Here is a 19,685-nt window from a genome sequence, read left to right on the forward strand (position 1 = left end):
GGTGCTCGCAGCCCCTGTCACGTACCCCCTGCTTGTTCAATCGATCACGACCCTCTCACGTGGACCCCCTTAGAGTTGTGAGCCCTTAAAAGGGACAGAAGTTGAGTGCCTGACTAGCTCAGATTTTAAGACGCTCGCCTGCCAATGCTGCCAGGTGATTAAAGCCACTCCCTTCACTATCTTGGTGTCTGAGGGGTTTTGTCCGCTGCTGGTCCTACGACACCCCCACCCCACAACAGGCCCCAGTGTGTGATATTCCCCTTAAAAGCAGGATACTTTTTAAATTTAAAGAAAAAAAAGAGAGAGAGAGGAAATTTTCTGTTGTTATAAGCATTTTAATATTATTTGACCATTTAAATTATTCCTAGAATAGTTTCATAAGAATAAAATCAAATCAAAGAATAAATTGGCCAGGTGCGGTGGGTCATGCTTGTAATCCCAGCACTTTGGGAGGCCGAGATGGGCGGATCATGAGGTCAGGAGATCGAGACCATCCTGGCTAACACAGTGAAACCCCGTCTCTACTAAAAATACAAAAAATTAGCCGGGCGTGGTGGTGGGAGTCTGTAGTCCCAGCTACTCGGGAGGCTGAGGCAGGAGAATGGTGTGAACCCGGGAGGCGGAGCTTGCAGTGAGCCAAGATCGGGCCACTGCACTCCAGCCTGGGCGACAGAACAAGACTCCGCCTAAACAAAAAAAAGAAAAAAGAAATCCTGTGCAAATGTGCTGCCCAAAACTCTGGGAGGTGAAACCTTCTGACAGGAGAGCAGTAAAACAAATAATTGTTTGGGATGCCAAGAACAGAGAGGACCTGAGGCAAAACCACTGGGCAGAATTGTGTGGAAGGCTTTCAAGTTTTCCTATGCCTTTGCATGTCTACAACATATTTTGAAATCCTTCAGCATAACCAATGTAATATTATATAGATTTTGGTTTCAGTTATAACCCAAGGTTCAGTTAGTTACCCAGATCACAAACTAAAATCCCAGGAGTGGTCAGCTGGCATTCCAATCAGAAAGCCTACACTCCAGAGACAGTCAATATGAACATACACTTTCCACTATCCATGTCTCCATCAATATTAGAAGCTTTTCTAGTTGGCATAATAAATGTCAAAAACGGGGTGTCATTGTGAAAATTAGTGAACTTCAAGATAACTTGTTCAATGAACAGAATGAGAAAATCCACCCAGATTTATAAACTGTCTCCTTAAGGATAACACCTGAAAACTTCACCCTTAAATGAACCTGTGTCCAATCACTGCGTCAGAAAAGTCCTGCTTTCCTGATGCCAACTTATGGGCACAGGATTCTGCTGCCTCTGGATATTGTTGCATTCAAGTAAACTCTTCATGTAAACTTTTCATGCAAAGAAATAGTTGGAGCACCCAAATGAACAGAGAGCTAGGACTTCATTAATCTTACAGAACAGTTAGTATAAATATTTTGGGGCCTGCTCACTATTAAGCATTTTTTTCTTTTGTTTTTCTTTTTTTAATATTATCATATATAATTTTCCTTAAAGGTTTTGGTTATGTTGATATTTGTAATCCAGCTGTCTTGGTACACAGAACCATGTTAGAGAAAACTAGATACAGTGACACACACTTGTTTCTACTCATTATATATTCATATAGTTTTCACAAACGTATGTGGCTTCCAAACCTGACTCACTGTCCTTCAATCAAGCTTTCATGAAGTATTTCTTTTTTTTTTGAGACGGAGTCTCGCTCTGTCGCCCAGGCTGGAGTGCAGTGGCCAGATCTCAGGTCACTGCAAGCTCCACCTCCAGGGTTCATGCCATTCTCCTGCCTCAGCCTTCTGAGTAGCTGGGACTAAAGGCACCCGCCACCTCGCCCAGCTAGTTTTTTGTATTTTTTAGTAGAGATGGGGTTTCACCATGTTAGCCAGGATGGTCTCGATCTCCTGACCTCGTGATCCACCCGCCTCTGCCTCTCAAAGTGCTGGGATTACAGGCTTGAGCCACTGCACCCGGCCAAGTATTTTTTTCAATAAGGTCAGTATTTGTGGCATAATTTCTGGAGAGTAAAGCTATTTCATGGTTGTTGCTACTATATACTAAAATAATCTAAGGTTGTACAAGATCAGACTGGTTTAGGTTTACAACAGCCCCCATGGAAGGCACAGAGTTAGCTGACAGAATGAAGACCTCTGAAGGAATTTTTTGGTCATGACAAGGGAATGGTGCTCCATAAGGACCTTGAGTCATACAGCTTGGGATTAATAAGAACATCAGTATTTCAATGGAAACTACTGGAAAGCAGGGACTAAGTCTGGAAACCATACAGGACAATCTCACAGATGACAGCATGTACAACTACTGACCATGGCCCGGGTACCTCCTCCTTCCCTGGGGCCATGAGGGTAGTTAAATGCAGTGAGGTAAAATGAAGTGAATGACTGCCAGAAATTGACTAAAATTATGGTTACTTCCATTAGGAAGAATAGAGTCTCTAGAGAGATATCAAATTGGAATTTAAAAAACAATTTAATAATTTTCCTTCCTTACATATCTAAGTCTTGGGTTTTGAGGAATTCATACTATATTCCATGCAAGGAAGAAAAATTCTGTCTCTTTTCATCTTTATCTAAAATACCTTTTATTTTAAGGCTTAACACAAACTGTTATATTTTCTCCTCCAGTAGCTCTTCAGAAGTGACTTTATGAGACTCTTCTTAATGACCCAAAGTCTGGTCCAACAATCAAGAGAATATTAATGTCTTGTGTATTAGTCCATTTTTACACTGCTTTAAAGAACTACCTGAGACTGGGTAATTTATAAAGAAAGGAGGTTTCTTTATAATCACAGTTCTGCATGGCTGGGGAGGCCTCAGGAGACTTAAAATCATAGGGGAAGGCAAAGGGGAAGCAAGCACATCTCACATGGCTGCAGGAGGCAGTGGGAGGAACTGCCAAACACAAATGAGGTTTTCTTTTCTATCATATGATCAGGTTGCAAATTTTCCAAACGTTTATGCTCTGCTTCCCTTTTATACATAAGTTCTAATTCCAGAACATCTCCTTGTGAGCACATATGATTGAATGCTTTTAGGAACAGCCAGGTCACATCTTGAATCTCTACTGTTTAGAAATTTATTCTACCAGATACCGTAAATCATCTCTCCCAAGTTCAAAGTTCCACAGATCTCTAAGACAGGGGCAAAATGTCATCAGTCTCTTTGCTAAAGCATAGCAAAAGTAACCTTTGCTCCTGTTCCAATAAATTCCTCATCTCCACCTGATATGGTTTGGCTGTGTGTCCTCACCCAAATCTCATCGGGAATTGTAATCCCCATGTGTCAAGGGAGAAACCTGATGGAAAGATTTTGGATTGTGGGGACAGTTTCCCTCATGCTGTTCTTGTGATAGTGAGTGAGTCTCACAAGATCTGATGGTTTTAAAAGTGGCAGCTTTTCTTGTGCTTGCATTTCACTTCTCTCACCTGCCACCACGTGAGACATGTCTGCTTTCGCTTCTCCCAGGATCGTAAGTCTCCTGAGGCCTCCCCAGCCGTATGGAACTGTGAGTCAATTAAACTTCTTTTCTTTATAAATCACCCAGTCTTGGGTATTTCTTTATAGCAGTGCAAAAAAAAGGGACTAATATGCCATCTGAGACCACCTCAGCCTGGACTTCATTGCCCATATCACTATCAGAATTTTGGTTAAAACCATTCAACAAGTCTCTAGGAAGTTCCAAACTATCCTACATCTTCCTGTCATCTTCTGAGCCCTCCAAACTGTTCCAACCTCTGCCCATTACCCAGTTCCAAAGTCACTTCCACATTTTCAGATATCTTTATAGCGGTGCCCCACTTCTCTCAGTACCAATTTTCTGTACAAGTCCATTTTTACACTGCTATAAAGACCTACTTGAGACTGGGTAAACTATAAAGAAAAGAGGTTAATGGGCTCACACTTCCACATGGCTGAGGAGGCCTCAGGAAACTGACAATCATGGTGGAAGGCAAAGGGGAAGCAAGCACGTCTTACATGGCAGCAGGAGGAAGGGGAAGCTGCCAAACACTTTAAACCATCAGATCTCATGAGAACTCACTTGCTGTCATGAGAACAGCACGAGGAAAACCACTCCATTACTCAGTCACCTCCCACCAGGTTCCTCCCTCAACACGTGGGGATTACAACTCGAGATGAGATCTGGGTGGGGACACAAAGCCAAACCACGTCATCTTCTGAAACATCTCTTTCTTTTCAGAAAGGGTGTCTTTTTAAACTTGGTACATAATAATCATATTCAAATGTCTGTTTTATAGAGAAAACTCTCTTCGCTTCTGACAACAGATGAGTGGGGTTTTCCAAGCAATACTCCAACTCTCTGCAGACCCAACTGGTGTCCTACAATTTAACTTCTGTTACAATCTACCACAATACTCCCACAAGACTGCCCCTCACCACCATTTGATACTCCAGGTTATCACCTGTAATTTGACCAACTGGCTGTAAATCAGAGGTTCCCACGACCGCTTCCTCAGATTTGATTATTTGCTGTAGTGGCTCACGGAACTCAGGAAAGCACTTTACTTACTATTACCCATTTGTTATAAAAGGATTCAACTCAGGAAGCCAAATAGAAGAGATGCATAGGCTCAGATATGTGAGAAGGGATGTGGAACTTCCATGACCCCTCTGGATGTGCCACCCTTTCAGCACTTTTATGTGTTTACCTACCTGGAAGCTCCCCAAACCTTCTCCTTTTGAGGTTTTGGGGAGGATTCATTGGGCATCGTTAATTAAATCATTGGCCATTGACTATTAAATCAACTTCCAGTTCTGCTCACCTCCCTTAGGTCAGGAGGTGGGGCTTAGAGTTTCAACCCTGTAATCACGTGGTTGGTTCACCCTGGCAACCAGACCCCGCTGGACACTTTCCAGGAGCCCCAGCCACCAGCCGTCTCATTAGCACACAAAAAGACACCAACCATTTCATAAATTCCAAGACTCATAGGAGCTATGTGCCAGGAAGCTACAAAGACCAAGTATATACCTCTTATTATAAATCACAATATCACACTTAAAATCCGGGAGAAAAGAAAAACAGTATCTTAAGTGTGTAGGTATGTTTTGTGATAGGGAAGGACATGGTGATGAGGAAAAAGTTACGTTGAATCCACCCCCAGGAATTTTATTTCATAAGAAAGGCTGATAAAATCAACTTGCATTCAGCAAATGTGTAACTGTAAGCCAGGCATTGTGTTTGGAAGACACTAGTTTTATCAAGATGAATCAAAATATTTTCTGACATCAAGTAGGAAGACAGATAATACAATGTACTAAGTGCTGTGATGGGGTTAAGTACAGAGCCAGTGTTGAGTAGTGGAGAGAGCCCAGTTCTGATTGGGGAAGTCTGAAAAGACTTCCAGAAGGGATTTCATTCAAACTAAGTCCGAAATTGTCCAACAGAGTATAACCTTTCCAAGCAGCACTAACAGAATATGCCAAGTAGAAATGAATGCAAACACATGGAGTATTAGGGTATTGGAGAATTATGAGTGGGTGGATTATGTAACTCCTAGTGAGAGGTTATGTTGGAAGAATAAAGTGTGGTCACATAGTGAAGACTCATGGAGGCTTGTCCAAAGAGACTGGCTTTTATAAGGCCAGCTATTTTTCATTAAATAGGCCTTTAGGTTCCCAGAAGTGCCCTAATGGAAGCACAGGGTAGGTCAAAAGGTCAAGTCTCTGGCCCCCCCCCCATTCCACCTCTCTGCACTTCATCTCTCTTATGTATCTCTTTTAGATTTTTAACTTGGAAGCAGAATTTAGTTGTTATTTTTTAGTTTTAAAATCACTCATGTAAAGAAGAGTCATAAACTTTTTTTAAGAAGGTTAAATGACTGTACTTATATTTTAGAAAGCTAATTCTGGCTGCAAGGTGGGGAAAAGATTAGAGAACAAAAACACAAAAGGTAGAAAAAACATATGACTGTTAAAAACAGCCCAGACAGGCCGGGCACGGTGGCTCATGCCTGTAATCCCAGCACTTTGGGAGGCAGAGGAGGGTGGATCACAAGGTCAGGAGTTCGAGAGAAGCCTGGCCAATATGGTGAAACCCCATCTCTACTAAAAATATAAAATTTAGCTGGGTGTGGTGGCATGCGCCTGTAATCCTAGCTGCTTGGGAGGCTGAGGCAGGAGGATCGCTTGAACCTGGGAGGTGGAGGTTGCAGTGAGCCAAGATTGTGCCCCTGCACTCCAGCCTGGGCAACAAAGCGAAACTCCATCTAAATTAGAAAAAAAAAAAAAAAATAGCCCAGACAAGGAATGACAAAGGGTCCAAATCAAGGTGGTGAAAGTAGGGATATGAACAGAAGTAGGAAGAGAGAACAGATTTAAGAGATATTTTAGAGTTTGAATTGATAGCTATTTACAACTCCCACAACACATGCAGTACTTTTTGACAGTGTTTGAGCAGAGTTGTCAGGAAACCCTGCACACACTTTCGTTTTCCATTTGTGGACTGGTGTAATGTCAGCTGTTGCATGTCAACTCCAATATTACCACAGGGAGGTGAGATAAGGGCCTCTTGTAACATTCCAAAGCTTCTAGGATGATGAGAGGAACAGTTTGTTGACTGATGTGATTTTGTGGAAAGCTGCTTTAAATTTAGCAGCTCATGACTGAACATGGAAAAAGCCACCAACACAGAGTGTACCAGGGGTTAGGTCGTTGCTTGCCACAAAGAAAGCCCATCACTGAGACGAGCATTGCCAGGGAAGAAGGCTTTTTATTCATGTGATGTCAGCCAAGGAAAATGGGAGATCAATCTCAAATCTGTCTCCCCTACCAACTGAAATTGAGGGCTTTATATATTAGGGGGAGGAATGTAAGTACGTGCTGGAAAACAGGAATTAGGAAGGGGAAAGGAGGCAATCCTGACTAATAAGGGGTCGGGCATCTCATTGTCTGGATGCAGTGTTCTGGTGGGTTTCAGTCCCTTGCCTGAGGGTTGGTTTCCTGAGGATGGAACTCAGATAAGACAAATATCAGTTTCATGTTTTAAGACCTGGAGGACCAATTTCTATGTTTATTCAAAAAATCCAAAAATACCAACTCTATGGGAAACTGGGCTGGTTTCAATTTGATTTATCCATTCCTGAAGACTGATGTGGTATTTTGTTGCCTCTTTTGTTTTCTCTCCTTCATTCTCTAAAAATAATATTTTAGTCCAACTCCAAGAAAAGAATTTGGGAAAAATAAATTTAGTAAATGAAGCAAGCCATCGATATGGTTTATTTTGTTGTTATGCTATACTCTTCGTTGTAATGTCGTGCGATAGAATGCTTGGCCAAGACTGATCCTTACAGTGGGCCTGCCTTGTAAATGTGCAGAGAGGATCCCATTGTGATTTAAGATGTGATGGTGAGATGCTCATCCCTTATTTTATGCACTCCATTATTCAGTAACTATGTTCTAAGCACCTATTTTGCAAAAGGTCTTTAATCGGTAGGCACTGAGTGTACAGTGGAATGCAACATCAAAGGGGTCTTAGTCTAGTAGAGCTATCTATCAGTCTTAGCAGGGGAGACAAACATTAAGCAACTAATTATACACTTAATTATTTGATCACTGTTGTGATAACTGCTTTGAAAACGAAAGAAACGTTTCTTCACCCAGTCTCCACTTCCATAAGGAAGTGATTTTTGGCTTGAGAGCTGCAGGACAAGTTTCTTCTTCTGCAAATGAATGGGGAAAAGAAATTCAGGCAGAGTAGACACTGTACGGCTGGAGCATGGGCACTAAACAGCTAGGAAAAGGCCACTATGGCTGAAGGGCAGAAATTAATAGGGAGAGTGGCCACATGGATTAAGAAAGCTCAATCATATAGAGATTGGTAGGCCACGTTAAGGTTTGGTGTTAGCCTAAAGTCCTAAGGAATACATTGACAGAATTTGAACAGGTTTGGGGTCAAATGACGAGGCATATTTTGAAGGACCTCTCTGACTTCTTGGTGAAAAATAGGTCAGAATAATACCGAAGTGGATAGAGAGAGAAGAAACAAGTGGATTTATCAGAAACTTCCTCCAGTTTCTCCGTTGCAGGCCCTGACACCAACAACGAAAGTTCCAGAGATAAATCTAGCCTGAGCAGGTTCTTTTTTTTTTTTTTTCCAGAAAAATTTAACAGGTTTATTTATAATTATTATAAAGTTGAACCGCTGAAACTTGTTCACTGAAACATTTTAACTTGCATTAATGCTTTACGCCTCTGCATTTATATTAAAAATTCACACACAAATGAAAATGGAAAAACTGCCAATACCTGATTTCTGTCCCCTATTTTTCCACTCGCAATCATATACTTAGGTACCTTTTGACCCCATGGAAAAAAAATATCTAACGTTCAGAACTACCAATAACAGGAAGAAGAGAATTTTTTTTTTTTTTTTGAGAATGAAATGTTTCCCATCATAGTGGATTCTTAAGCACGTTCTCCACGTATGCGGCGTGCTAGCTGGACGTCTTTTGGCATAATTGTTACACGTTTGGCATGGATAGCACACAGGTTGGTGTCTTCAAAAAGGCCAACCAGATAGGCCTCACTTGCCTCCTGCAAAGCACCGATAGCTGCGCTCTGGAAGCGCAGATCTGTTTTAAAGTCCTGAGCAATTTCTCGCACCAGACGCTGGAAGGGAAGTTTGCGAATCAGAAGTTCAGTGGACTTCTGATAACGTCTAATTTCACGGAGCGCCACAGTACCAGGCCTGTAGCGATGAGGTTTCTTCACCCCTCCAGTAGAGGGCGCACTCTTGCGACCGGCTTTTGTAGCCAGTTGCTTCCTGGGTGCTTTACCACCGGTCGATTTGCGGGCAGTCTGCTTTGTACGAGCCACGGCACAGAGACCTCCTTACTTACCCCCCTTCTCCTTCGGCTGGAGCTCGGCGAGCGAAAGGCGGCGCTGGCGTTAGAGAGCGACGGCGGCGCGGCGACGGCGGCTGCGAACACCCTGAGCAAGTTCTATATAGAACTAGGCTTGGCTCAGATGTACCAGGCAGCAGAGTGTGAAATGAATCTTCCTGCTCTAAGTTTGATGTCCTCTGCCTGGCATGTCCCAGGCTGCTAGACCACAGACTTGCCCACTACAGCACTGTTGTCCAGGGCCAAGTTCTGCCTACAGTTTCAGGGTTCCCTTTTCCCTCCATTTATGACACAGGACTGGAGCCTTTTTCTAAAACCTGCCATGATGCCCGCCCACATTCACAAGCCTCTAAATTCCACAGTCATTCACTACAAGCCAGATTGGCCTCCCAGGAGAGCAGTGCCTTCCCAAATAGAGCTCCTTTCCACCAGCTGCTGCACCTTCAGCTGCTGATTCCCTCACTACTCTCCCCTCTGCCTCAGGTCAGAGTCCTTAACTGGGCCCTCTTCTAGTCTCTCCAAAAACGCCTCTGAGCTGAGGCTGCTGGATTCATAAAAATAAACTACAATAAATACCTTACCATGGTAAAGTATCTGTCTAGAAGACCTTCCTTTTAGCAAAAGAGAGCTTTCTTACTCTTTTGGGATCACAATGTAGAATTTCTTTTTTTAAATTCCACTGAAAGTACCTTCCAGTGCTCTTTAAGCACAGATGCACGCAGTTATCAAAAGAATCAGGGTTGTGTTTTATGACAAGTGTCGTAAGCTTTGCAAGCTCAAAGTTTTTTCTCAAAAAATATTTAATTGTTTAGGTTTGTTTGCTTTTAACCAACCTGTGTGTCTAACTCCCATGTTTGTCTGATTTCCTGCAATAAAAGTGATACACTTCGGTGCAGAGAGATATTGGGATGTCAAAAGTGTTATGAGTCAAGGAGCTACTGGCATTTAATCTGTAGCAGGTGTGCTGTAAGATTTAATAAGCATTTCTGGGTTGCCAGGGTCTTTTTTATTCTTTCTCTATAAACAGACCTCTAAGTACATGTGTAAAATTTAAATCAAAATATGAAATATAATCCTACAAATAATTCTCCACCCTTACTTTTTCTCTACTCCTGAAAGAAAAGAGTTAGAGGAGAAAAGATTTCCCTGAGTTTACTGGTCTATACTGCTTTTTCTTTTGTTTCCCTTTTTGCTTTTCCAGTTCAGGCAAGACAGGACCCTCCGTAAAAATTAACTAGCATCTCATAGGACAGAAATCTGGAAAACATTAATAGGTTTCAAGATAATATCTTTTAAAACTCTGTGTTTGTGCTTCCTTTCTAAAGACCTTTTTCTAAAAATAGAATTCTCAGGGTGACCAGAACAAACGCAGATTGGATGAAAAATGTTTCTGCCAAATTGTGAGACTGATGTGAATTGAAGTAGCTGAAATGTAACTCCATGTTATTATAATCTGAAGTGTTAAAGCGTGCCCTTCATCTAAGAAGTGCAAAATATTTTCAAAACAAGCATCATGTGACACTCAGCAGACCAGGTCATATTATTACAGCTCTCCAGAAGAGGTAACTTGTAGAGCAGAGAATTTGGGATGTTTTGCTAAAATACTTTCTTTCTTAATGCAGCTCAGAATTATCAATTTTTTGAAACGCTAGTTTTAGATTTTATTCTCTTCACTTGGTGGCTGTCAAAAACGCTAAACAATTGTATTGTTTTTTAAGGACTGAAGGATAGTAAAAAGATGTACAAGAGTGAATGATGAAGTTTCAGGAGTTTTTATTTGGTAGACTTTTATGCTGTTTTGAAGTTCTCAACAACACTTGACTACTTTAGCACTTTGTACTCTGTTCTCAATTTGGGGACTTTTCTTTATCTTTTCTCCCAAATGCTCTTCTAGAATGCATTTCATAATCTTTGTAGAGTTGTTTAATTTTTCTGCAATGATGGAAACATCAAAGAGTTTTAGACACTTGAGCTGCCAGTTGGAAATTGCAACTCCCAGCTCTACCTAAGCAGAAATAAATAAGCCCCAAAAGGAGAGGTGGCTAGTAGCCTCAGAGAGATCCAGTGGCAAAGCCTCTGTGGGAATTATGGAAGAACAATGTTTCTTCTCACTAGATGCATGAGCATCGTGGCAGGGAGACCAAAATCTCAGGCTAGAGAAAAACAGGAGCAGTACCAGAGGCCTTGGCTTCCCGTGGCACATTTGTCAGGAGAGAACCAATTGTTCTTTTCAAATAATTTCAAGAGAGCTTCCCACCTAATAATATGCCCTCCATTCAGTTCATCTTTTGTCTTCCATTCTTTTTATTTATTTTGTGTATTTTTATTTTTATTTTATTTTATTTTTGGAGACGGTGTCTCGCTCTGTTGCCCAAGCTGGAGTGCAGTGGCCAGATCTCAGCTCACTGCAAGCTCCGCCTCCCGGGTTGACGCCATTCTCCTGCCTCAGCCTCCCGAGTAGCTGGGACTACAGGCGCCCGCCACCTCGCCTGGCTAGTTTTTTTATTTTTTAGTAGAGACGGGGTTTCACCGGGTTAGCCAGGATGGTCTTATCTTTGACCTCGTGATCCGCCCGTCTCGGCCTCCCAAAGTGCTGGGATTACAGGCTTGAGCCACCGCGCCTGGCCTCTTTTGTTTATTTTACATAGATGCTTAAGCCTCTGGCTCTCATAATTTCTCAAACTAAAGTCAGTGAATTTTTTTTTTTTTTTTTTTGCTTTTTTATATTCAATGGGTTATTCCTAGGCATCTGATAAGCTCTAGCTATGTATTTGCCTTTGATCTCCCACAGGCACGGTGTTATCTAGCTATATTTTCAAAATCAATACTGAGAGTTATCTATTTCTATAATGTAGGATTCTCCCAACGTTCACTTATTCTGTTTGAGTCCTCGATCCTGCTCCATCTCCCTGTTTTTCTGAGCTGGCTTAAAGCTCTGACTTCTCTTCTAGAGGATGCTGCCTACCTTTGGCAATGGAAATTTCGGAAGACCCATCATGGAAGGATGGGGTGGTTAAAAGTTCTTCCTTTTTGTTATAGTTCAATTTCTGTTCATTTATAATTCAAACATATACAACATAAATGGAAGCTGAATTCACACACAAAACAGATAGAATTATCTGGTAAATACTGGAGAACAAAGTTGAGGAAGGGCAGTGTGTGTGTGTGTGTGTGTGTGTGTGTGTGTGTGTGTGTGTTTAATTATCTTGATAATTAACAGAAAAACCATTTCTTTGAGTACTTTGAAAAAGGTGGTTCACTATGCCCAGCTTCCACAAGACAGAAAATTTTTAATTTATCTAACCACAGGGAGTCAAGTTTTATGGGGCCTGAAGTGGTCCAATTTAAAGAGGCACCCTTTAAGAAAAACAACAAAAAGTTACATATCAAAAATTAGGAACAAAAATGAATATGTTTGGAAAGAAAAAATAAATTGCAACAAAATACAATTTAAAAAACCAATACATACATTAAGCATCACTTAAGCCAGAAAAATAGCATAATATTTTATTAATTGCCCAATAAACCTCTCTAATAGATGCGTTTTTCCAATTTTTTGGCTTCATACACTGGAAAAACATCCAAAATCAAGTGTAACACAAGAGGAATTAAAATACAGTTTTAAATTATTGCCATATTATATTGAACTACATAAATGTATAATCAAACTACTCCTATACTACACATATTGACTAAGTTGATGGGTATATGTAAGAATTATGTCAGTTAAGCACTTATTTTCAGTGTATTGCTGCATTGTTAGCAGTTTTGTGTGCTGTTTATTCTAGAGTCACTCATCTTTATTTTATATTATTTTTTATTTTATTATTGAGATAGAGTGTCTCTATGTTGCCCAGGCTAGCAACTACTGGGCTAAAGCAATCCTCCAGCCTCAGCCTCCTGAGTAACTGGAACTAGAGGCTTAAGTCACTGTACCTGGCTAATAACCACTCAACTTTATAAGGACACAGTATGTCAGACACTGTAAGTGATCTGACATATTGGGATGTACTCTGCAGTATGCCAAGAGACATGATCTCTATTCGTAATACTCCTAAAGTTTGTAATATATAAACACAGGAATTGGGTAAATTTTATCTTGCATGATTCTTATTCACCAAAGTAAAAAATATGGTGTATTTACCTCTGTACAATCTGCATTATTAAGTATATTCCTGACAGGAGAGAATAGCCATTTTGATAAGGGAATTCTCTACTTCTAATTCCACATTTCTGAAGATTAGAAGAATTTTCCACAGACTGCTTTGTGGCTTCATACTTTTAAAACCATTTTTTCTTTTCTACTGCACACATACTTCAGTGCTGGGTGCTTTGGAACACATTTATATCACAACATGATTTTTGGTCTTGCCCCTATGTGTCACAATGCCAAGTGAAGAGCAGAAGTTTTCTAGAAGTGATTCTTTCAAAGAAATGCCTCATTACACACAGAAGTGGCTGCCAACTGCATCCCCCAAATGCCAGACACAAGGATAAGTGTGAGGAGGGAAAGTCTGAGCGACGCAGCAATCTTAACCGATTGCAGCTGAAAGTTTGCAAGTTTTACAAAATTAGATGGTTGTGTGAACATCTTGCTAGGGCCCTTCCCGGGACTTTCGAATGAGCCATGGAAAGAAGGGCCATAAATCTGTAAGCTCCTGCAGCTTCTCAGTAAGTTCTTCTGCACTTAACCTAACTTGATCTTTTAAAATGGAACGATTGCTTTGATTTATCATGGATTAAATCATACATGTTAATCATATAAATTAAAGGCATTTATTCTGTCTTAACATCTACTAGGGCCAGGCACGGTGGCCCGTAATCACGCCTGTAATCGCAGCACTTTAGGCAGCCAGGGCGGGCAGATCCCCTGAGGTCAGGAGTTCGAGAACAGCCTGGCCAACAGGGTGAAACCCCATCTCTACTAAAAATACAAAAGAATTAGCCTGGAGTGGTGGTGGGTGCCTGTAATCCCATCTACTCAGGAGGCTGAGGCAGGAGAATTGCTTGGACCCAGGAGGCGGAGGTTGCAGTGAGCCTAGATTGCACCATTGCCCTCTAGTCCTGGTAACAAGAGCAAGACTCCACCTCAAAAGAAAGCAAAAACAAAAACAAAATCTATGAGCATATTTGCAAACATATTGGAAAACATGAAAAAAAATGAAAAGGAATTTCAGTCATATAGCAAAATAGCTGATTTGTGTTATATCAATGGCTTTCTTCTCACTTTGTTCTGTCTGCTTCCTATACTTATCAATAAGAAACTACTGTAATTATTTCACTTATCTACCCCTCTGTTCTTAAGTATCTCTTTTTCCTGTAATTTTTTACATAAAAGGTATGGTTTAGAATGTGCCCATCAGACCTCAACTTTCCATTGTGGATTATGCAAGGCCACAAAAATTTCATACAACTGTGATGGGAAAAATAAATACAAATTTGTGAACAAAACTAAAGTATCTGTGAATCAGTTCAAATATCTATAGATAAGAAGTCATCTATTTTCTGAAACTACATACTAACTTAAACTTCACAGGTTTGGCCGGGCGTGGTGGCTCAAGCCTGTAATCCCAGCACTTTGGGAGGCCGAGACGGGCGGATCACGAGGTCAGGAGATCGAGACCATCCTGGCTGACACGGTGAAACCCCGTCTCTACTAAAAAAAATACAAAAAGCTAGCCGGGCGAGGTGGCGGGCGCCTGTAGTCCCAGCTACTCGGGAGGCTGAGGCAGGAGAATGGCGTCAACCCGGGAGGCGGAGCTTGCAGTGAGCTGAGATCTGGCCACTGCACTCCAGCCCGGGCGACAGAGCGAAACTCCGTCTCAAAAAAAAAAAAAAAAAAACTTCACAGGTTTTTCTACTCCTCATTTATTAATTCAATAAATATTTGCTGTACGTGAACCCTACAGCATGGTGGACCAGATAGCCATGATTCAAGTAATCAAATAGGCCAGGCACAGTGACTCATGCCTGTAATCCCAGCACTTTGGGAGCCTGAGGCAGGAGGATCACTGGAGGTCAGGAGTTCAAGACTAGCCATGGCCCACATGATGAAACCCTATCTCCATGAAAAATACAAAAATTAGCCGGGTGAGGTGGTACGTGTCTGTAATCCCAGCTACTCAGAAGGCTGAGGCAGGAGAATTGCTTGAACCCAGGAGGCAGAGGTTACAGTGAGCCGAGATCTCACCTCTACACTCCAGCCTGGGTAACAGAGCAAGACTCTGTCAAAAAATAAAAAATAAAAAGTAATCAAACAAATAAACATTATAATGGCGAACTGTGATCTGTGCTTTGCAGGAAACATTGTAAGGATAAAATAACATCTAATCGACTTAATTTTTCACTGGGGCAAGAAGAGACAAGGACAGAGAAGGTTTCCTTGAGAAAATGGCATTTAATTTGGGCCTGAAGTATGACTTGCTATTAACACAATTAATAAGAGGAGGAAACAGGTATTACAGGCAGAGGTATAGTACGTGAGAAGGTCATAAGAAAGCAAAGAGTAGAATCATTCAAAGAACTAAAAGAAAGTTTGTGTGCACAATGGGCACAGGACAAAGCTAGAAGTCAGGCAGGTCACATCATGCAGACACTTCCAGGATTTCAGATAAATGATAACAGCTTTTTAAACAAAGGGAAGCACAGTCAGATTTAAACCTTAAAAAAAAAAATACTCCTGAGATAGAAAGAAGATGGAAAATTTGGGAGAAGTGATACTTCCCTATCATTTTTATCACTTGGACAATTATACCATGTTCATGTTTTAATATTTATAAAATAACAATGAATACATTTTATTCCTAAGGGGGAATGCAAACTAAAACAAATGAACCTTATTATATTTCAAAAGAATAACATAAACACACAGGAGGGCGTAGGGGCAGGAAAGGGCAATTCAAGTACAGGCATACTTCATTTTATTGTGCTTCCCTTTACTGCACTTGCAGATACTGTGTTCTTTACAAATAGAAGGTTCGTGGTAACCCTGCGTCAAGCAAGTCTATCCAGCACCATTTTTCCAAAACCATGTACTCGCTTTATGTTCCTGTGGCCCATTTCAGTAACTCTTGTAATATTTCAAAATTCTTCAGTATTACTGTATCTGTGGTGATCTTTGATGTAACTACTGTAGTGATTTGGGGGCACCATGAGCTGTGCCCATATAATACAGTGAACTTAATCAATAAATGTGGTATGTTTTCACTGCTCCACTGATCAGCTGTTCCTTGTCTTTCTCCATCCCCTCAGGCCTCCCTACTCCCTGAGACAGGACAATATTGAAACTAGGCCAAGTAATAACCCTACTACGGCCCCCAAGTGCTCAAATGAAAGAAAGAGTCCCATGTCTTTCTCTTTAAATCAAAAGCCAGAAATGGTTAAGCTTAGTGAGAAAGGCCTGTCAAAAGCCGAGACAGGCAAAATGCTCGGCCTCTTGTGCAAACAGCTAGCCAAGCTGGGAATGCAAAGGAAAAATTCTTGAAGAAAATTAAAAGTACTACTCCAGTGAACACATGAATGATAAGAAAACAAAGCAACCTTATTGAGATGGAGAAAGTTTTAGTGGTCTGGAGAGAAGATCAAATCAGTCAAAACATTCCCTTAAGCCAAAGCCTAATCCAGGGCCAGGCCCCAACTCTCTTCAATCCCATGAAGGCTGAGAGAAGTGAGGAAGCTCCAGAAGGAAAGTTTGAAGCTAGCAGACGTTGGTTTATGAGTTTTTAAAAAAAGAAGCCATCTTCGTAACATAATAGTACAATGTAAAGCAGGAAGTGCTGAGGGAGAAGCTACAGCAAGTTATCCAGAAGATCTAGCTGAGATCACTGATGAAGGAGGCTACACTCAACAACAGATTTTTCAATGTAGATGAAACAGCCTTCTGTTGGAAGAAGATGCTGTCTAGGACTTTCATAGATAGAGGGATATCAATGCCTGGCTTCAAAGCTTCAAAAGACAGGCTGACTCTTGTTAGGAGATAAAGCAGCTGATGACTTTAAGTTGCAGCCAATGTTCGTTTATCATTCTGGAAATCCTTAAGAATTACTCTTGTAAATGGAGCAACAAAGTCTGGATGACAGCACATCTGTCTACAGTTTGGTTTACTGAATATTTAACTCCATTGTTGAGACCTACTGCTCAGAAAGAGTCTTCTTTCAAAATATTACTGCTCATTGACAATACACCTAGTTACCCAAGAGCTGTCGTGGAGACGTACACGGAGATTAATGTTTCCATGCTGGCTAACCCAATATCCATTCTGCAGTTCATGGATCAAAAAGTCATTGTGACTTTTGAGTTTTGATATTCAAGAAATATATGTCATGACAAAAAGCTCAACATCACTGATCATTAGAGTAATGCAAATCAAAACCACAGTGAGATACCATCTCACACCAGTCAGAATGGCTATTATTAAAAAGTCAAAAAAAAAAAAAAAAGATGCTGGTGAGGTTGTGGAGAAATAGAAATGCATTTACACTTTTGGTGGGAGTGTAAATTAGTTCAACCATTATGGAAGACAGTATGGCAATTTCTCAAAAACCTGGAGGCACAAATACCATTTGACCCAACAATCCTGTTACTGAGTACATACCCAAAGGAATATAAATTATTCTGTTATAAAGGTACATGCATGTCTTTGTTCATTGCAGCACTATTCACAATAGCAAAGACATGAATCAACCTAAACACTCATGAATGACAGACTGGATAAAGAAAATGTGGTACATATAAACCATGGAATCCTATGCAGCCATACAAAGGAAGAAGATCATCTCCTTTGAAGAAACATGGATGGAGTCGAAAGCCATTATCCTTAAGAAACTAATGCAGGAATAGAAAATCAAATATCTCAGGTTCTCACTTGTAAGTAGGAGATGAATGGTGAGAACACATGGACACATGGGGGAAACAACACACACTGGGGCCTGTCTGAGGGTGGCAGGAGAAGGGAGAGCATCAGGAATAATAACTACTGGATGCTGAGCTTAATACCTAGATGATGGGATAATTTGTGCAGCAAACCACCATAGCACAGGTTTACCTATATAACAAACCTGCACATCCTGCTCATGTACCCCTGAACTTAAAAGTTGGAAATTTTTTTAAAAAAGAAAGACATATATTTCATAAGCCCATAGCTGCCATAGATTAGTGATTCCTCTAATGGATCTGGACAAAGTAAATTGAAAGCATTTTGGAAAGGATTCACCATTCTAGGATGCCATTAACAACATTCATGATGCAAGAAAGAAAGTCAAAAAAATCAACATTAAAAGGAGTTTAGAAGAAGTTTATTCCAATCCTCATAGATGAGTTTGAGGTATTCATGACAAGCGGAGGAAGTAACTACAGATGTGGTGGAAATAGCAAGAGAACTAGAATTAGAAGTGGAGTCAGAGATGTAACTGAATTATTACAATTTCATGATAAAACTTGAATGGATAAGGAGTTGCTTCTTATGGATGAGCAAAGAAAATGATTTCTTGAGATGGATCTACTCCTCGTGAAGATGTGTGAACATTATTGAAATGACAATAAAAGGTTTAGAAGATTACATGAATTTAGCTGATAAAACAGCAGCAGGGTGTTTTCCTTTCATGAAAAAAAACAGTCAATCAATGTGGCAAACTTCATTGTTGTCCTGTTTTAAGATATTGCCAAAGCCACCCCAATCTTCAGCAACCACCACCCTGATCAGTCAGCAGCCATCAACATTGAGGCAAGACCCTCATCTAACAAAAGACTATGACTTGCTGAAGGTTCAGATGATCACCAGCATTTTTTAGCAATAAAAAGTTTCTGTTTTTTTGTTTGTTTGTTTCTTGTTTTCTGAGACGGAGTCTTGCTGTGTCACCAAGGCTGGAGTGCAGTAGCACAATCTCGGCTCACTGCAACCTCCACCTCCTGGGTTCCAGTGATTCTCCTGCCTCGGCCTCCCGAGTAGCTGGGATTACAAGTGCATGCCACCACAGCTAGTTAATTTTTGTATTTTTAGTAGAAATGGGGTTTCACCATATTGGCCAGGCTGGTCTCAAACTCCTGACCTCAAGTGATCCACCCACCTCGGCCTCCCAAAGTACTGGGACTACAGGCATGAGCCACCATGCTTGACCAATAAAGTCTTTTGTAATGAAACTATTTACATTGGTTTTTTTTGGACACAATGTTATTACACACTTAATAGACTACAGTATAGTATAAACATAACTCTTACATGCACTGGGAAAACAAAAACTTTATAAGACTCACTGTATTGTGATATTCATTTTATTGTGGTGGTTCTGGAACCAAACCTGCAATATCTCCAAGATATACTTACAACTTTTTAACATGGCGTTTTGACACTATACTTTCATTCTAAAGAAAATGAGCATAATTAACGTATGATATTTAATGTATATATTTTAAAAGAGGGAGAGAGGTAAAGAAATAGATTAAGGGTATGGGTGTGCATATATGTGCATACATACATATTTCTCAGCACTGTATTCTGAGAAATCCTAGAAGTAATCACTTCCCAAAAGCAATGAAAATGTGCCCAGATTTTAACTTCTAACTACAATTTTCACTGAAAAGAACTGGGGTTCTTTGGAGAAATGACTAATGCCAGCCTGGGACCCAGAAAGTATAAGATGAACCGTATCTTATTATGGCAGAAAGTAAGCAATTGGTTCAAAATGATGAGAATGTCAAAAAAAAAAAAAGCCCACAGGAGCCAATTTGAAAATGTCTTATGTGTCCAAATCTGGAAAAATTTCAGCAGGAAAATAATTATATTAAATGAAAG

General features: G+C 40.6%; 1 protein-coding gene across 1 annotated transcript in view; it reads right to left on the minus strand.

Moving 5' to 3' along the window:
• Positions 1-8,141: 8,141 nt before the first annotated feature.
• Positions 8,142-19,685, minus strand: part of LOC105521501 (histone H3.3-like) — a 19,029-nt gene continuing 7,485 nt past the window's right edge. Inside the window, exon 3 of the mRNA XM_011955716.1 lies at positions 8,142-8,884. Within this exon, the coding sequence (XP_011811106.1) occupies positions 8,460-8,884 (425 nt within the window). The 3' untranslated portion in view covers positions 8,142-8,459. The remainder of the gene's footprint in view (positions 8,885-19,685) is intronic.

This window comes from Colobus angolensis, unplaced genomic scaffold, assembly GCF_000951035.1.
Source record: "Colobus angolensis palliatus isolate OR3802 unplaced genomic scaffold, Cang.pa_1.0 Scaffold11, whole genome shotgun sequence".
NCBI classification, from domain to species: Eukaryota; Metazoa; Chordata; class Mammalia; order Primates; family Cercopithecidae; genus Colobus; species Colobus angolensis.